The sequence below is a fragment of the Neopsephotus bourkii genome, unplaced genomic scaffold (genome assembly GCF_033783945.1).
Source record: "Neopsephotus bourkii isolate Nb327-2 ecotype Australia unplaced genomic scaffold, CSIRO-AGI_Nbou_v1 NB_1139, whole genome shotgun sequence".
In the NCBI taxonomy this organism is placed as follows: Eukaryota; Metazoa; Chordata; class Aves; order Psittaciformes; family Psittacidae; genus Neopsephotus; species Neopsephotus bourkii.
This window is the reverse complement of record NW_026901625.1, coordinates 49,919-69,336: the sequence shown is the minus strand read 5'-3', so window position 1 is coordinate 69,336 and position 19,418 is coordinate 49,919. Positions and strand designations below refer to the sequence as shown.

The 19,418-nt window shown below is 42.8% G+C and overlaps 1 protein-coding gene and 1 long non-coding RNA gene across 4 annotated transcripts in view; one reads left to right on the top strand and one right to left on the bottom strand.

The window, feature by feature from the left end:
- Positions 1 to 19,418, top strand: part of LOC133217360 (uncharacterized) — a 57,626-nt gene that overhangs the window by 16,599 nt on the left and 21,609 nt on the right. Inside the window, exon 3 of the long non-coding RNA XR_009726863.1 lies at positions 17,454 to 17,634. This is a non-coding gene — a long non-coding RNA (uncharacterized LOC133217360). The remainder of the gene's footprint in view (positions 1 to 17,453; positions 17,635 to 19,418) is intronic.
- NGF (nerve growth factor) overlaps positions 1,359 to 19,418 on the bottom strand; it is a 34,092-nt gene continuing 16,032 nt past the window's right edge. The window contains exons 2-3 of one of the 3 annotated variants that reach the window (XM_061362758.1): positions 5,213 to 5,354; positions 1,359 to 2,238 (exon numbers count right to left, since the gene is read on the bottom strand). In XM_061362758.1, the coding sequence (XP_061218742.1) occupies positions 1,507 to 2,226 (720 nt within the window). In that variant the 5' untranslated portion in view covers positions 2,227 to 2,238; positions 5,213 to 5,354 and the 3' untranslated portion in view covers positions 1,359 to 1,506. The remainder of the gene's footprint in view (positions 2,239 to 5,212; positions 5,355 to 19,418) is intronic. The other 2 variants (XR_009726862.1, XM_061362757.1) reach the window with 2 other exon arrangements.

Genomic DNA, 19,418 nt, shown 5'->3' with positions numbered 1-19,418 from the left:
AGAGCAAAGCATTCTTGCTGGAATATTGCTGCCCCACACCAGAACCACCTATTAGAGAGGGCAGCAAAGTGGCATGCTAGTGATTCTTGAGAATAATCTCTGTCTTGATGCCTTCCGCTTCATGCAGATTGGCACCATCATACCAGAGAGCAGATCTTGCCTAGGTTTGGTTATTTCCACGGACACTAAACACATTTTCTGTAGAGATTTTCTCCCTTTGCTGTTTACATGGAGGAAGCAAATGACAGCTGTGCTTTTTTCATTAAAGAAAGAATTGCTTAAGGGAAGGCAAGGGTGAAAGTGTGTCCTCTAGGACTTAGAAGAAACCAGGAAGAAAAACCTGCATGGTATTTGTTTTGAACCAGTTTCTGTAGTTGATAACAGCTGCTCTTCCAAAGGAAACATGGAGAGAAAGTACAGCTTTTTCTCAGTATGTACTGACTGAAGCACCCATCACAGGCTTCAGGCTTCACTGGGTCCTTCTAGACCAGTGTTCTCCAAAGCATAGAAATAATGAACACAGGGTTACTTGGGGTTCCTTCTAAATAGTCATTTTAGTGGTTTTTGTTTTATTTTTCTTCTATCATGCATGAAAATACTCACTCTGTGTCAAGTCCCTGTTGCCAAAATACTAGCTGGAGAGAACTTAAAATGTTAATTATAAGCTACATGAACTATTTTTATACATTTATACTGACATTTGCACCTCCATCACTCTTAACAGAGCTCAGAAGTGATAAGCTGTAAAATAGTATTTAAACGCAAAACTACATGTATCTAGATTATAGAATCATAGAATGGTTTGGGTTGGAAAGGACCTTAAGATGATCCATTTCTGACCCCTGCCACTGGCAGGGATGCCTCCCACTAGACCATGATACTCTTGTGCAGATAACTATCCCCAAATAATTCAGAACTGATTTTTTTTTTGCAGTGAAAATGATTTGGGAATATTAAAAAATGCGCTACAGGTCTTACTTAGAACATGTCTTGCAACATGAGGAACTCGTATTTCCAGCAGGAGTTCACATATCTTAATGGATAATTAGTAAAACTGGAAGCAGGTTCAGAAAGGTCTTCTTCAGGCTCTTGGTAGTTGGACAAAACTGTTTCCATTTAAAATAAACCTACCAGATTTTCACAGTAAACTGTCAGGTTTTGTGAAGAAAAGTTCTTTTATTGTGGAAGAGAGGAATGTGTGCGAAAACTGTGGAAATGCTCTATTTTAGTAGGGTGGCAAGGAAAGGTTGTTCAGTGGGGACAACCCCTGTGAACATTTCAGAATCATAGGATTGAATGAGACTAAAGTGATCATCTTTTTGAGGGCTTCTGCCACTAAATAAATAGCAAAACACACAAAGTTTCCGAAAGAGTTTAATAAATAATGAGGTTCCTTTTTTGTACTGTATAAACTATAAATATACCATGCAGTCCTTTATAACTTAAAATAATTTACAGGCTGAGGTAGGGGGGTAGGAGGATGTTCTCAGGGGGGTTAGATGCACCTCAGGGCCTCCCTGACTTCCTGCTGAGCACACACACGCAGGCGGTATCAATGCGGATGAACCTCCAGGCCGCCTGTTTGCCCTCCATGGTCAGCGCTTTGACAAAGGTGTGTGTGGTGGTGCAGTAAGAGTTCCAGTGCTTTGCATCGATCCCTCGGCACCCACTAGACACTGGCTTAGGGTCCCTGCACTTGGTCTCAAAAAAGTACTGCTTAAAAACGTTGTTGTTAATATTGACTTCTCCCAACACCATCACCTCTTTGCCTTTAATGTCAGTGGCTGTGGTCTTGTCCCCAACCCACATGCTGACGCTGTCGCATACTGAGAACTCTCCCCGGTGTAACACAGGATGTGCAGTCCTCTTGGTCCTGGCAGTCCTGTTGAGAGCACCTGCACTGCTGAGAAATCCCATGTTGTTTCCTTTCCCTGACACTGGGGGGGGCTGTGTGCTGAACAGCACCCGAGGGGACCGGAATCGCCTCTTCTTGAAAACCTTGGGGTCCATGGTGATATTTATAGCTTCTCTTCTACTTATCGTCCAAGTAGAGTGGCCCTGGGATGTCTGTGGAGCTGCCTTGGGAATCTGGTGTCTGTTACTTCGGTGGGTATTAAGCAGGGAGTGTTCTGCAGGATACTCCAGTGGAACATTGTCCTCTGACTTTGGAGCTGCCTGTGTGCCGATCAAAAAAGCTATGATCAGAGTGTAGTACAGCATGGACATTACGCTATGCACCTAGAACAGAAGAAAAATGTAATGTTACTGGAAGCCATGCTAACAATTTATAAGATACCCAGGATCATACAAATTTCACCAGGTATTCATATGGGTGCCAGATGTTATTGTCCAGAAGACCCCATTCAGACAGCATAAATGTTCTTAATAAAGCGAGAGCATTAGAAAATAAGAGCTAGATTCTTATTAATTCCTCTGGTACTTGTTATTAGAACACTGTTTATGAAGCACTTGTTTGGTGTTATGAGTGTGGAGACCATATGGCGACAGCATGCTCCCAAGAGTAAAATCTCTAGTGATTTTTGCAGCAACCTTCTTGGCCAGGGCTGGCCTCTTGGCTGTAAATACCCTGCAGAGCAGTGAGAGTGGGAGCAGTCCCTTGGCTGAAATAGTCCTCCATTCACTTCATTTGCCTGCAGAGGTGTCCCTGGGGCAAGGGTGGGGACCACCAAGCCAGTGCTTGTGGAAGGAGGGGGCAGCCCTGGTGAATCCTGCCCTTATCATGTGCTTATCTCCGCTATGGACAGGCCCCACCCCTCTGGCAGGCTCAGCAGCTTCCAGCAGCCTCCATCTATCCCATCTGCCCTTTTGGGATGCAGCACATCGCCACATTATGATTTTCGATAGATAAGGCTCAGACTTCTTCTCGGAAGAGCTCAAGCATTGTATGTCACAAGGGCAGATTGTTTTTTTGCCATGTTCAAGCTGCCTACTAGGACAAATATGGGTATTACATAGGAGCACTGTTTGCAACAGGCTACTTCTGGGTTGGAACAGCGTAGCTAAAACCATTGTGGCCATAGTACTGGGAATTACATATAGGGAAACACCTTCCTTTTGTCAGAGTGCCATGTGCAAGAAGCTCCAGTGTCACTGCACAGCAGATCCAGTGCTAGTCTTCCTTCAAGCTGGAGATTACGCACCTCTGTTGGGGTTGGAAAAGTGCAAGACAATGTCTAAAACATCACTGAGAACAATTTAATGCAGCAGTAATACCTTGCTAGGTAATTATCGTGTTTTACTTAATTCAGCCACTTGTTAACAAATTAGCAGAAAGCATCTTGGGAATAAAAGGCATTCAGAAAGGACCTGAAATTGCAGTTAAGGGCAGACATTGTATTTCCTCTGCGAAGACTTCATAAGCAGAGGCAGGATAAACAGTCAAAAACTCCCGGGCAAGGCTCCTCCCGTCTCTTTGCCTTGTTTTGCCTGACATGTCTCAGCTGGCTCCGAATTACACTGTGTCCAGCCAGGAGGCAGGCAGCTGTGCAGGGACTGGACAAACAGGGTTTTGTAAAGCAGGAATCAGGCTCTGCAGTTCCACTGTGATTTCCCAGCATGTCTTAATGTTTTTTTCTGGGTGTGGGTCAATTACTGTTGAAGTTCCCCCTTTCTGTTTAGCTTTCTCAGCCTAGAATCCCAAGCAGCACTAAAGTGCTCAACCAGGGCTTTAGCATTGCTAGAGCACAATCTAGGAAATGCAGAACCCCTCAGATTCACATAGGATCTTGTGTGAGTAGTCTTAGATGAGCTGGAATAAAATAAACAGCTGTGTTTGTGCAGGACTGGGCCACCATTTAGGAAATCAGGAGACACCAGTTGAAGGTAGTGAGTGAAGAAGGTGAAGATGCTACAGCATCAACAGAAGAGAAAGGCCAAAAGCAGCATTAGCTGTTGTCTGTGCAACAATTGGTGTGGAAGAAGTGGGGGCAAAACAATGACAAGGAGAGTCAAATCTCTCCCACAGAGAAAATCTTTACTGTTCCAAAGCTACTTTAATTTGCTTAAAACAAGGCTAAGGGTTGCTGCTTTTCCCACATGCTGCTCATGCTTTAGCAGTCGTCATCTTCCGTATAAGGAAATAGAGCTGGGTGTAGCTCAATAGCTTGGCTGCGCATGATGCAAAGAGTAACCCCTTGTTCTGCAACCAAATTAAAATCAGATGGCTCATTACATCTCTAAAGAGTTTGCTTTCCCCACAGAAATGTTAATGGAAAAGGTTTGCAGAACAAAATCCAGGCACAATTTAGGACTGCCAAAAGCAGCCTCAACCTATTGTGTTTAGACATAAGCCCTTTTTTTTCTGATTTCCTTCTATAGGAAAGAGATGTTGCAATGTCAGCAAAGAGCTGTTTCTGGTTTTGTGCTACACAAGATTCACTGGTCTCAAATGCAGATAGAGAGTCATAAAATCAATTCGGATTCAAACCCGGATTCTAAAATGCAGCTATCACCATTCTCTGAGTTTCTGATGTTGTATATGTTAAGATTATTGCTTTAAAGCCATTAACACAAAATCAGAAGGGTCTTGCCTGCTTTTGGGGGGGAGTTTTTTGGTTGTTTTTTTTTTTTTTTTTTTTAAGTTTTGCCAATTCTGGTAGCCTGTGGGTATCTGTTTGTAAAATTGGTCACAAAGTTATCACAGGCACTTCAGTGCCACTACAACTACTAAACCAGAGGATGTTTAATGGGAAATGTGACTTTGAAGTGTCCCATCACATTGTAAGTAACCATTCCCCACAAAAGAGTTGATGTCTGGAGACAGAATAAAAGAAGACAGAAGAAACTCCTATTCTAGCCAGACAACAGCTAGCTAGTGGCTATCTTTGAAGCAACATGCTTTATGAAGTCCAAGAACTAAACTTTAAACAGTAAGAGCATTAAATGCAAACTTCTTTCATCTTCATACTTTAGAAGAGAGACCACTGATTTTTGAAGTTCAAGGTATGTTCACAGAATCATTTGGGTTGGAAAGAACCTTAAGGTCATCCAGTTCCAAGCCCCTGCCATGGGCAGGGACGCCTGACGCTAGACCATTGCTGAAGGCTCTGCCCAGCCTGGCCTTGAACGCTACTAGGGATGGAGTGTGTTGGTCAGGTGTCATTTAAACACTTTTCCTGGTATTATCTGTTAAGGCTGTGGTCTGATGATGGTACTAGGACATCTCCCCCTCTGTGTACAGTGATGTGCTTACCTCAGAGCGTACTGCACAGAAAGCTGTTTCCCCAGCAAGATGTTTATTTCATCCAGATGCCGAGTTGGGGTTGGCTGCTGCATGCCATTGGGCCAGTCTGACTGCGTAGCTCAGTCTAGGAGTTGCTTATTCTGCGATTCCACTAGAAGCAGAAGTATTTGTTTCAATAATTAGACACCAAAGAAGTGTTTTCAGTAGCATTCCCCACTTGACAGCAGGAGTAGAGGGACAAATCCACTTGTTTGACTGTCTGGACTATGCCTTTTGCACTTAGTGTTGAGGTTGTCTAAAATATGGTTCTCTGCTTTCAAGAGCAGCACCTGCTGATGTTACCATCTGAGCTCTGTTTGCACAGTAGCAGTAGACATAAGAGGGCTCAGACCCCCCAACATCTTTGGGAAGCAAGCCTGGTTACAAGCCACAAGTTGTGTGCCAGTAAATGAAGCCAGTGTAAAACTCAGTGACTCCTCTGCTTGCTTGTCCAGGTTGGTCTAACCAGCAGCACCACCAGCCCTGTGCTCTTCTTCTGTCACTGTGCCTTAAAATAGTGTACAGCTGTTGTCAGTACTCAAGCACTCAAAACCAGAGATGTTTGTAGTACCTGCAGAACTTATCTATGCCCTGTCCACAAATCTCCTGTGCACACATATCATTATGCAGTTTGTGCCCCATGCTTTCTCTTTCTGTAGATGCCCCTAATACTGGAAATCCTTTAGAGGCCCAGAGGGAGGGTTACCAACTCTGCATAGAGGTACCTCTATGCAGGATACTATGCATAGTACCCTGCAGTCTGCAGTGAAAAGGAACTTCTGTTTGTCATTTGAGTTTTGTCAACCAATATGGTAACATCATCAGTGGTTGTAATATTCCACATGAGATACCAGCTACCTACAGGGTAGTTCCAGCCTCCCCTGCCCCCCATCACTGCTTAAGCTGTATGAAGAGATGCAGTTGTGAAGTTGGTGGCCTGTTTTGTAGTAATGTCACATTTATTTAGTGAAAGTGAGTGGGAGAAAAGCAAGTGTGCAGCTCAGCAGACAGGAGTGATAGCATCTCCCAGGTTGTGCAGGGATAGTAACTGGACTCTGCTGATTGTTTGGAGCATTAGTTCCTCTTGAGCAATTTCAGAAGAGTGCTGGTTGCCACCAGTAACCTTCTTATATTCCATGTGCCTGAGAATATTTTCCAGGAGGATCTGTTCCATGATCTTGCTGGGCACCAAAGTGAGGCTGACTGTCCTCTAGTTCCCTGTGTCTTCCTTGTTTCCCTATAAAAACTGGGAGTTACGTTTCCCCTTTTCCTATCAGTGTGACCTTTACCAGCCTGCCATGACTTCTCCAATAGGATGGATAGTGGGTTGGAAACTGTATTTGCCAGCTCCCTCAGGACCTGTGGATGCATCTCATCCCATGGACTAGTGCTTAGATAGTCTCAAACCTGGCCCCAAATCAAAGGAAAACCATTATTGTCATGCTGAAGGCTTCTCAGGAGAGTACATTTTCAATTGTAAATTTATGAGTGCTGTTGAAAGTGATAGAAATAATATTTCATTAACAATAAATATTTTGATAGTTCATCTATTTCCTTTAATATGGTAAATAAGGGTTGGATAAGGTAATTTTGCCCTGTACAAGATCCTGCTGTATTCTGTGCAGAGATTCAAGTGCGTTTGCAAAGTATGCACTGCTGACACCAAAGCATGAAATGGGCTTGGTTTATACCTGCACGATGTCTTTCCACAGGAAAGCTGCCTGCCAGCAACCGCATCCAAGCTATTTTGTTTCTTAAAATCTAACAGAAATCTCCCAAGGCCATTTCCAGGCAGTGCAGGGCACAGGAGTCAGTGTTAGCAGCTCATTGTATCCCACTGTGCAACACTTCTGCGAGGATGTGGATAAGGAAGAAGTTCTTCCCTGTGAGGGTGCTGAGGCGCTGGCACAGGGTGCCCAGAGAAGCTGTGGTTGCCCCATCCCTGGCAGTGTTCAAGGCCAGGTTGGACACAGGGGCTTGGAGCAAGCTGCTCTAGTGAAGGGTGCCCGTGCCTGTGGAAGGGATTGGAGCTCGATGAGCTGTAAGGTCCCTTCCAACACAAACCAGTCTGGGATCCTGTATGTGACCACTGTTTGGATTTGCTGCTCTCTGGAGATCTTGGATCATGTTCTGCTCATGTACCTGTATGCTTGAAGTATTCAAGCATTAAGCTTGAATGAACTATTCAGGTATTAAGCTAGTTACAGTGATAGGAATATGTAAGAGAGGTCAAAGTTCTAAAATCCAAAGCTTCATGCTACCAGCCTCAGAATGCGGTATTCCTGCAAGAATGTACTAGTAAAGTAACAACCCTTTCAGCAGACTCCTGACAGTCCAGTAACAGTAATGAGAGAGCTGTAATACGCTGGCCACTGCCAAAAATAATCCAACAACTTTTCCGACTGTTCTGCCACCCTAAGAAAATACTGCTTCAGTTCCAACTGGCTGCTTTTTAACCACAAAAGAGTTTATTTTCAGCAGGACTCTCTCTTTTTTCTTTTCTTTTTTTTTTTTTTTTTTTTAAAGTTCTTTTACCGAATTCCCGGATTCCTGGTTGTGGTAGAATCCAGTAAGTGATGCAGTGTTATTCAAATGATACTGAAGGCAGCATCTATACTATTCCTTTCCTACCTACCATTCCCAGAGATTAAGTCAATATCCTACTGAAGTATTTCTTCATCATTTACATGCACTCATAGATCTGGAGGGGATAAAAAACCCCAGTACATTCTTAATTCTTAGTCTCAACACATATAGTGGGAGTTTGGGCACACCATAAATATGTAAAATGGTGTTTGCATGTGAATTCTTTATAAGGGTTCACAGTAAACCACAGTAGTTACCAGCTGATGTAAGGGCTGTCTAAGAAAGGTAATAATTGAAGTATAGATGATCAATTTGTTTTCTTATTTAGTAGTCACACAATAAAGAGGCCACTAGTAAAAGCTGGAAAGTGTCAAAGCAATGTTACAAGGTGCTTAATGTGAGTGGAGAAATGAACTCTACCAAAAAGCAAGTGGTTCTGTGTCTTGAAAACTTGCTTGCAGGCACCTTTAAGGGAAACAAATGCCGAATGAAACAAGTATAGAGGGGGAATCCCTATTTCTTTAAACAATTCTCCTGCAGAATCTGAGGAAGAACAGGTGAAAAGGGTTACATTGCCTGAAAACGTATTTAGAACTGATAATTTACTGAATTTACTAAATTAATTGCTTCCAATAACAATTGCAGTGCTTAAAATCACTGCCAAATCTCTGTTCCATGTAACCCCCCAGACCTGTACATCTTGGCATGGAAGGTGGGACTCCATGACATCGCCCCCTCTTTTTCCTCTGGACACTGAACAGTTCAGCTTTTCACTTCAAGAACATTCATGGTTTAGTTTAACTTAAAGAAAACAGAGGTTTGATTTACAGCAGCAACTCCAGCAGACTGATAGTGCTGATGTTTGACCAACATAAACTCTTCCCTCAGCTCTGTCAGAACAAAACACATCTCTCACAATCCTAATGTTTAAATAGCTTTTCTGGGGGTTCTATCTTAAACAGAAGTGACTGGACTTAACCCAGGAGGGTCCCCTCTAGTTACGTGTTCTTCTAAAAGAAGCTGTTTTCACAGAATAATATTATATATACTTGATGGTAACTGGAAAAAGCACCAGATTTGCTCCATTTCAGAGGTATTTTTACAGTTGTGTTTGAAGTGGATTGATTTTGCTTTTTCATTGACTCCACAGGAAAGGCTGGGGGAGACAGATGAAAAGCTGCTACTTGAAATTTACTTGAAAAACATATAATTACAAGTCAGAAAGTTCGTGGTCTTATTTGACCATGATGTCATGAACGATGGACAGCTTTTCAGTAAGGAAATTGGCTCTGGGGCTTATAAGAACTTTCCAGTATCTGTCAGTCTCCCAGGTCATTGGGGTCACTCTGAGAAAAGACATCCTTCATCTTAAAACAGTTTTCTTTTTTTACCTATAGAACAAAAAAAACCAGCTGCTTTCTTATCTGCTGCCAGTGCAGTTAAGATATATTTAAGCCTTAAAGGAACATGGATTCTAGTAATTCAGCAGAAATTGCAGTCTCATTATACTGCCTAGGAACAGTACGAAGAAACCAGTCACCCAGGCCTTCTGCAGGATCAACAATGATGCTGTTGTTTTATGCACTGTGGTACCTCAGGAGCAGTTGTGAGGCAAAGCAGAATGGTTTTGTCATGACCAAGAACAATAGAAGTTTTAGCCACACGTGTATGTAAAGCTGTCCTGCTGACAGTCAGCCAATACTTTCATAGATACAACCTCTAAGGTTTAGCTTACAAATTTTGCATTAATAGAATCATAGAATCATAGAATAGTTAGGGTTGGAAAGGACCTTAAGATCATCAAGTTCCAACCCCCCTGCCATGGGCAGAGACACCTCACACTAAACCATATTACCCAAGGCCTCGTCCAACCTGGCCTTGAACACTGCCAGGGATGGAGCATTCACAACTTCCCTGGGCAACCCATTCCAGTGCCTCACCACCCTAACAGGGAAGAATTTCCTCCTTATATCCAATCTAAACTTCCCCTGTTTAAGTTTTAACCCATTACCCCTTGTCCTACCTTTACAGTCCCTAATGAAGAGTCCCTCCCCAGCATCCCTGTATGCCCCCTTCAGATACTGGAAGGCTGCTTTGAGGTCTCCATGCAGCCTTCCCTTCTCCAGGCTGAACAGCCCCAACTTTCTCAACCGATCTTCATATGGGAGGTGCTCCAGTCCCCTGATCATTCTCGTGTCCCTCCTCTGGACTTGTTCCAACAGATCCATGTCCTTTTTCTGTTGGGGACACCAAAACTGCACACAATACTCCAAGTGAGGTCTCACGAGAGCAGAATAAAGGGGCAGGATCACCTCCTCCGACCTGCTGGTCACGATGCAGCCCAGGATACGGTTGGCTTTCTGGGCTGCAAGCGCACACTGAAGCTGGCTCATGTTCATTTTCTCATCGCCCAGCACCCCCAAGTCCTTCTCCTTGGGCTGCTCTGAATTTCTTCTCTGCCCAGCCTGTAGCTGTGCCTGGGATTGCTCTGACCCAGGTGTAGGACCTTGCACTTGGCATGGTTAAACTTCATGAGGTTGGCATCAGCCCACCTCAATACATCAAAAGACTCCTACTATCAAATCACAGTCTTCTCCTTTAGGGCAAATCACAGAATCATGGAATGGTTTGGGCTTGGGAAGGGACCTTAAAGCTCATCCAGCTCCAACCCCTGCCCTGATCAGGGACACCTTCCACTAGAGCAGCTTGCTCCAAGCCCCTGTGTCCAACCTGGCCTTGAGCACTGCCAGGGATGGGGCAGCCACAGCTTCTCTGGGCACCCTGTGCCAGCGCCTCAGCACCCTCACAGGGAAGAGCTTCTGCCTAAGAGCTCAGCTCAGTCTCCCCTCTGGCAGGTTAAAGCCATTCCCCTTGGCCTGTCCCTACAGGCCCTTATGGAAAGCTCCTCTCCAGCCTTCTTGTAGGCCCCTTTAAGTATTGGGAGGCTGCTCTAAGATCTTCCCGGAGCATTTTTATCCTTTCCTAGTGTTGGTATGTTGGCTGAGTCCCCCAAATGTTGTAAACTGAAAAAAGGGACTCAGTCACTGCTCTGGTTTCAGCAGCAGCAGTCATTTTTCTCCTTCTTAGTAGCTGATGCAGTGCTGTGTTTTTGACTTTCAGCCTGGGAACAGTGCTGATAACACTGATGGTTTTAGTTGGTGCTCAGTAATGTTTAGTCTGACCAAGGACTCTCTGAGTCTCGTGCTCTGCCAGGGAGGAGGGGAAGCTGGGAGGAAGCAGAGACAGGACACCTGACCCAAACTGACCAAAGAGGTATTCCATACCACATCACGTCATGCCCAGGATGGGGGGTTAGGGTTAGGGTGGCAGCTATCTGGAAGGGCTAGATCACTGCTCTGGTCAGGCTGGGTATCGGTTGGCAGGTGGTGAGCATATTCTCTTCCTTTGTTACTTCCTTACCATTATTATTATTATTGGTGGTAGCAGCAGTGGTTTGTGTTATACCTTAGTTACTGGACTGCTCTTATCTCAACCCATGGGAGTTACATTCTTTTGATTCTTCTCTCCATTCCTCCGGGAGTAGGGGGAGGAAGGATAGGATGTAGTGAGCGAACGGCTGGATGGTTCTGAGTTGTTGGCTGGGCTTAAACAACGACAGTCACTAATAGTAAGACTGCACTATGGCAGAATTTAGTGCACATTCTCTTGGAACAGGTTAAACAAAAACATGCTTTTTTGACAGAATGATAACTTACTTTCCACTAAGAAACACAGTGAACTCTAAGGATGTGAAACTTTTCAGTTTTCAGCCCAATTTGTTTTCCAGTTCCCTTTTGCTGACAGCATGATGTGTGTGTATATTGCCACATGTTTCTGCCAAACATGAGTGAGGATGGAATGGGCAGGAAAAATTTCCTCATTATTACTTTGTTAGAATTTAATATGCACTCTTGCCTATTAGAAGTGTGTAATTCCATCATGTCAGGTTGGAATGTTGCTTTCCTTGAAGAGGTTCCTTTGAGGTTTTTTTCTTAGCATTTTACACGTTTGTAGATATTACAGTATTGCAGAATTGCATTGTGATTCTTGAAAGACCAAGGAAATGAATAAAAACCTGGTGAAACAACCAGTATTTAAAGCCATACTGCTGTGTTGCAGTTCTACCAGCATAAAGTGAAAACTAAAGACCAAGCCTTGATTTTATAGCAGGACATCTGTGACACCTCCTGTGATCACTGTCATAGCACTAAACAGGTGGGAGCATCCTCAGCTTGTGGGAAGTGGTACTGCTTGAACTGAGGGAACAAAACCTTCCAAACTGCTTTGGCAAGCCTTTTAGTTGTTTGCTGTCCACAATGCACCAGTACAGCTTTCATTATGTTTATGTCTTTATTCTAGTTATTTACTTGTTGCGTCATGCAGGGTAGTGGTTAGGCTGCTAGAGCCCAGAAATCAATGATTATGCTTTATTCAGGAATGACAAAAGAAGTTTGTAGTCCACAGGGTCTGACCCGGCAATGAAGTTTGTGCAGTTCTTTCCAATGACACAGTATGGAGCATGTATGCTGTGCTGGGGCTACTCGTAGCAGATGGTTTGCAGCCAGTTAACTACTGCTTGTTTTCTAGTGTTACTTGCAGTGATGGATGATGTGCTGCTTGGCTGTCTCTGCAGCAATGGGATCATGGAGGTCACCAAAATAAGCAACAAGCAGTAGCTTTATCTTGCTGCTTCTGGTAGTAGGAAAGAAATGAGTGTTGCAGATGCTGGTGAAATTGCTGTTCAAGGGAAGGGGTTTGCTGGCACATCTTCATCACTGAAACACTTCAACAGGTCTATAAATTAGAATTTAGCAGTTGTAGTTCTGGGAACAAATTTCTTAGACCTGTGAGGCCTTTAAGGGAATCCTTAAGCCGTTGTGACTAAGAACAGTGTCAGAGGCTCTGCATTTCAGCTGTCCCTTGATCTTAGCTGATGAGCAAGAAAATAGGTATTTCTGATGGACTTAAGATTTCATTCCTCTGTATTTGCAGTGATTCATCCTGTAAAGAGCAGCTTTATGTATGCTGAAGAGCCAGTTGGAAGCTGCCTATGTCTCATACGCTTCCTTTTGTTCTAAATGCCTCCTGTACTGAAATGTTCCTGTGAGTATTTCTAGGGAGAGCAATAGACTGAGAAAAATGCTGCCCTGCAGCAATGAGCATGTATCATGTCAGTGTGATCATCATCATCACAGGATGTGCAACAAAGATCCACCTCTAGATTTCTGACTCAAGCTTAGTGTAGGCAAGGGTAATGACAAGAATGCTTGATAGCATGTGATGCATCTCTCTCTTTGGGGTACTTAAGGGAAAACAGCACTGTGAGTCTTGACCTGGAGGAAGGGGATTCACCAAATCAGAAACTGGTAAAGCTTTGGAAAACACTTCTTAAGGTTCATTTTATACTTATTGGGGCATAAGTAATAGGAATGGCTTATTTGCAACAGCGTAATTTTATCCCTTCTATTCTCCTGAACCAGTACATAAATATTTCAATTGCTTCCCTGCAGAGAAGCCTCAAAAGAGGAAAGCAAGTCCAAGTCTCTTGCCCATCACTTTCATCGACACTGCATTCCCTCAGAGCACTGGGTGCCGAGTGAAGGGACCTGACGGGAGAGATTAGCCTGCAGCAACAGATGTGGTTTCTTGCCAAAGATAATACTTGCGATACTTGCAACACAGGACAAACAGAGCTCAGCTTTAAAATGCTCACTTTGCAACTACTGCATTTTAAAACATAATCAAGACTTCTGTGGCTAAGAAAGTAATGCTTGGCATCATGATACTCCAACACGTACATTACACTCATGGGAATTTAATCATCAGCAGTTACCTGAACTGTAGCTTCTTTTGGAAAACAATATGTGGTTTTCAGGTCATGACGACCATAACCAGTAAAAACCTGCAGTGGGATGCAGCTCTTACTGTGAGAGATGGGCTGTTAGTACAGTGTTAACCATGCACAGAGCATCCTGACAGGAGAGAAAAATTTATCCTATTGAAGATAACAGTGACAAACTGACAATCAGAAATTGCCTCTGTCAGGATAAAAATCTCTTTAAATTTAGTGAAGGAAAAATGAAATAATGGTCACTTAACAAAACCAATGAGAAATATCTCAGAAAATAAATGACAGAGAACAGCTTTAGAAGGAGCAGGTGAATCTGGTTCTCCTGAAGTCAGTGGGCTCAATAGCATAAAGGTGGTAAAATTAAAGGAACTATAAATAAAAATGCTGGTTGAAATAAGTTACCTGAGCATACTATAGTTGTATATCGCCCCTATATTATCATCTATAAAGGAGACCCTAAAATAATGATTCACATGTGATGATTACTTTGGAATTTTCAATATAGGCTTCAAACTGTATATATATATATTATAGGACTCCAGGGTTTCATAAATCCTAATTCCCAGGCACAAAGGAGTAACTAAAGATCTCAGGCACTAATTGACAGGAATACTACTGTGCAAAATGGGGATAAATCCATCCCACCCATATGAAGTTGGTTGCCTTTGAGGTCTATGAAAACATGTCTCCATCCTACCCAAGTACTGGCCAGCATGGAAGGTTGCTGCTCACCTACATTTCCTGTCCAAGCACAAGGAGCCCTTCCGTGTGCTGCTTAAAACAGCAAGTCCAAAGAACTGCATGAAGGTGGGTGCATGGCCTGTCCTCCTCTCCCTTTACAGCTTTCCCAGATGGATCTCGAGCTATTTTAGGGAAGTGTCTAGCTTGATGTAGTTGGTCCTGAGGTTTCTAATACAAAATGACCAGAAATTAAAGAACTGGACTTTCAGAGTTTATGAAAATCAAACGGAAATTCATAGAATTAGTTATGGAGTTAGGGTTGGAAAGGAACTTAAGATCATCAAGTTTCAACCCCCCCTGCCATGGGCAGGGACACCTCGCTCTAAACCATATCACCCAAGGCCTCGTCCAACCTGGCCTTGAACGCTGCCAGGGATGGAGCATTCACAGCCTCCCTGGGCAACCCATTCCAGTGCCTCACCACCCTAACAGGAAAGAATTTCCTCCTTATATCCAATCTGAACTTCCCCTGTTTAAGTTTTAACCCATCTGGGAAAGGAAAGTATGAAGTTAATCAGTCTGCAAGATTACTATCCCATCTTACAGCCAGAAGTAGTTAAGGCAGAAAAATACAGTATCTTTAAGTGCCAATAACTTTTCCAACTAGTGATCTTATTCTGGCTATTCAGAAGGGAATATAAATCCTGCTGCTTGTCCAAATCCTGATTAATAAGAACCAGCTGAATCCTAACAGTGATACCAGCATTTAATTTTGACTCAAGCTCGTAATTTTCGTTTGTGTTGTCCTTTTTCACTATCTTTTTCTACCACTGTACAAAGAAATCTGAAGCAAATGAGGTTTTCAGCAATTGTAGTGAGAAGATAAAAATAATCTGGTGTGTCATGATCAGATTCCCAAAGATAGATTTCTTAGAATCATGGAATAGTTTGGCTTGGAAGGCACCTTAAAGCTCCTCCAGCTCCAACCCCTGCCACGGGCAGGGACCCCTTCCACTGGAGCAGCTTGCTCCAAGCCCCTGTGTCCAACCTGGCCTTGAGCACTGCCAGGGATGGGGCAGCCACAGCTTCTCTGGGCACCCTGTGCCAGTGCCTCAGCACCCTCACAAGGAAGAGCTTCTGCCTAAGATCTAACCGTCATCTGTGATGTTTCTCTAGATCTTGAATTTGGGGTATTCTTCCCTATTTCTAAATCTATTTTACCTTCATGAGACCTGTGGAATTCTGTTACCTTCTTAATGATTGAATTCCCTCTCTAATGATTTACTTTACATGGCAATATGGAAATCTTGACAAGAAAACTCATGTCAGTCAAATTCATTCTACCTTATTGTAACTGCATTGAACTCATTTTGTTAGAAGTCCACATAAGGTATGGGAATAATACTTTAAATTAAATGTTAATACTTTCCTTTAAATCAATGCCATGAGTTGAACTGAATGCATAAACAACAGGTAATTGGGCAGTTGCTCTTTAGTGGTTTGACTTTTATATTCTTTGACATATCCTGTAAATGTGAGAAATGTCATTTCTGGATGACTATTGGACATATGCAGTGGACAGCAGTGAGCTGTGTCCTGCTACACGAGCTGACATGAAAAGATTGGGGAGGTATTTGTATATCTCCTCACTGCAAAGCCTGAGCTCATTGTGAAGATTGTGAAGATGTAGTGATGCTCAAACCCCTGTACTCCACATGCGTTCCCCATTTAATTTGTATTCAAAACAATTTCCTTAGAATTTCTAAGTTATCTGATACAGAGATGTGAAATATGATGGGTTTTGTCATATACACTAAGCAAATGTTTGATCTGGGGGAAAGAAAAGCTTTCAGCTTGGAAGGTGTTTTAGTAGTTCCTAGTAATGTTAAAATTGGAAGTTACTAAAGAGGTGGAAAAAAGGTTTTTTCTTTCTCTCTGACCCTTTAAAATCTGGTACAATTTTGATATAAGAGGGTGAAGTCTCCTAGGAACAGGGTCTGGAGTAGAGCTTGTCCACAACAAAATCTGCAAATACTGCCTTATAAAACAAGGTCAACCAGGGAAACATTGAAAGAGTTATACAGAAATCTGTGTAACTGTTGTAATGCTCCCTAGAAGCACAAGTAGTTCCTAACAAGAGAAATGAAAGTCTCCTGACATCTAGGGTACTTTACCAAGGAAAACGCAAGGATCTTAGAATTGCTTAGACCTTTAAGCCATCTTTGTTCTTATACTTTGGCTCATTTGGACATGATCAGAAAAAGAAGACAAACAAAGAGGATTTCATCTTTGCATTCTTGCACTTGATGCTGCATCATTATCTATGAAGAGGCAGAGCTGTTGTGTAGACTGTGGTGCTGCACGAATTCTTGCCCATGTGCTTTCATACTTCTTATGTTTATCCTCAGGATTTACTTAGGATTAAAGTAAGGTTTGTGTGCAAATGTGTTGATGTTATGCCAAAGGCCCCATACCTCTATTTTTTTTTTTTTGCCTGCTTGTTTTCTGTTCTGAAGTGTGTTAAGCCTAGAAGATTGCTTTGATTAATTGGAAGGAGAGCAAACCATTGCAAAGCTGATCTGCAGAAGTTTTCAGGATGCTGGGAAACAGAACCTATTTGTTTGCACTCTTACTTGCCTTTTTATCCTCATTTGTTCATTGTGTTTTTGTGCGTGCATGGCTCAAGTGGTAGAAAAACAGGTGCATTTTCATGAGTGTTTGCAACCCCTATGAGCTCCAGATCCTTTTCTCTTTACATAATCCTTTTTTGCATCTTTTTTCATGGAATGAGTAGATTAAAAAGCAGTGGGATAATGGAATTGTCATCCCCAGGTCCAGTCTGTGACTGCTACTATGACTAAGGGCAGATACGCACTTGCATTCCATCAGGGCTGGACAGACCTGTGCATCCCCTGTCTAAACAGGACTGCTCTTCTGGGCAGCAGTTGGGCTGGTTTGATACTGATTTGCTGGGCAGCACACTCAAGCACCAAGCAATATATTCCTGCTGGTAAAATCTCATATTCTCTGGAATTCAGTCCTGCCCCTGATCGTGCCGATGTCTTGACATACTCTTTTTTGTTTCCTCTCCAGCACCAAGTGTCTGCTCCACATGCTTTCTGGCTGCAGCCTCTCCTTTATCTGCAAGTCTCCCTGCCTTCTCTTTCTACACGTTGAGACCAGCTGCCTCAGAGTTGTTGCCACACCTGAGCTTTGCTGCAGTGCACACTGGACCTCTTGTCTTAAGCATCTTGGCTTTCATCTTCTGTGGAAGGTATTTACACTTTACTGTATTAATACATTGCAAAGTGTCTCTTAATGCTAGACAACTGCTGGCAAGCACGAAGAGAGGTAGTAACAAAATGCAGTGGATTCTGTACATTAGAAACAGAATCTATATTCAGAAAAAAATAATTCAAACTGCATTTCCTTGCACTGAATAAGCAAGTATAGTGTCTTGATTTAGGAGGTTGCTTCATTCCTATGCTCTGAAAATCTCAGCTCTGCTTTAGTTGACACCCTGACACTAAACCTATGAGGCCAGAAAAATACAGACCGGTCTCCTGCACTATGCAAAGTTCCCAGCATCCTGAGTGTGCCAGGCAGCTGCTGCATAAAAAACATCTAACTAATGCTCCCAGAGAGCAAAGAGAGCTTGAACTGGGTCCATATTTTAGCTGTATTGTGTGGGCTTCTGGGAGCAGACCCAGTGAGCAGTGGGTGAGTAGGAGTTTTCTGTCTTTGTATTATGTCAGAATTTGAGGGGAGGCAGCTGCTGTGAATGTTTTAAGACAGGAGGTTTTTCTTTCCTAACCAGACACTCAAGGTGAAATTTAAATGTGAGAAGAGGTTTGTCTGAAACTTGAACCAGTGGCCTCTGAAGCCTGAGCACTCTGCAACATCCTTACCTCACAGAAAGCTTGCTGACAATCTGTGCAATGTACAGTGAAGGGACTGATGATAGAGTGCAAATGTCCTCCCTGGCTGGGAGTCTGCAGCTGTCTCTGAGATAAATGCCTGTGTCTTTGGACAGTTCTGGTCATACACTTAAACAGAAAAGTGCTTGTAAAGAAAAGATTGATCTTTTCTTGTACTTTTCACTCTTTTTATATGTGGGAATCCTTTAAGCAAAGAACGAAGTGCAAAGAAGTTTAAATGAAGTTCAGGTTTCAGCAACCCCTGCTTATGAACAGGAAACTGGCAGCTGGACTAACCTGTCAGCCTTGACAATTCTTGAAAGTCTCTGTTTGGCAACACACTCATGTTAGGTACATTCGTGGGGTTCTTACATGTTCATTTTCTGCTTGCTGGCATCATCTGATTGCTGAATGCATTCTTTGCTGTAGTCAGAAAGTATAATGGAGAAGAGGCTTTTAATTGTGCACTTGAATGTTTCTTCCACTCCTTCTAGAACTCTTTGGCCTTGTTGTAAATCTGAATAAATCTAAATGCCTAAATAGCAAAGCAATGCTAATTGCTGATGTCATCACACACTTTTACACTCTTCACCTTCCCATGGGGTTCACTGACTTCCCCACTAGGCAGAGTTTGAAATGTTGGACTTCCAATAAAGGTAGTCCAGGATTAGAAGATCACTATTACTGTGTTTACCAGTCTATTATTTTCCTTGCTGTCTTTTCCTAGGGAATCATAGAATGATTTGTGTTGGAAGATGGGCAGGGACACCTTCTATTAGATCAGGTTATTTTTTTCGTATTAGTTGTTATTATATTAGGTATGCACCTTTATTATTTCCATCAATAGACTGAATTTGTAAGCTCTTGAAAATGGGCTGACTAAATGGTTGTAACAAGGTTTCTCACCTACATTGATCAAAACAATCTTGCAGAAGCCGATTATACCAAAACTTCTCTTAGTTCTGTATCACATCCCTTATAGAAGATATCAGAGAAGGAGTCAGAGTGGGAAGAGGCACTTCTGAAAGCTGTGGAATGGTAACTTGCTATAGGAATAAGAAGCTACCAGAAATAATAACTTGTAAATAATATTTGAAGGCTATAGCTGGTTAAGTGCAATACAGCTTGAAGTTCAGATCCT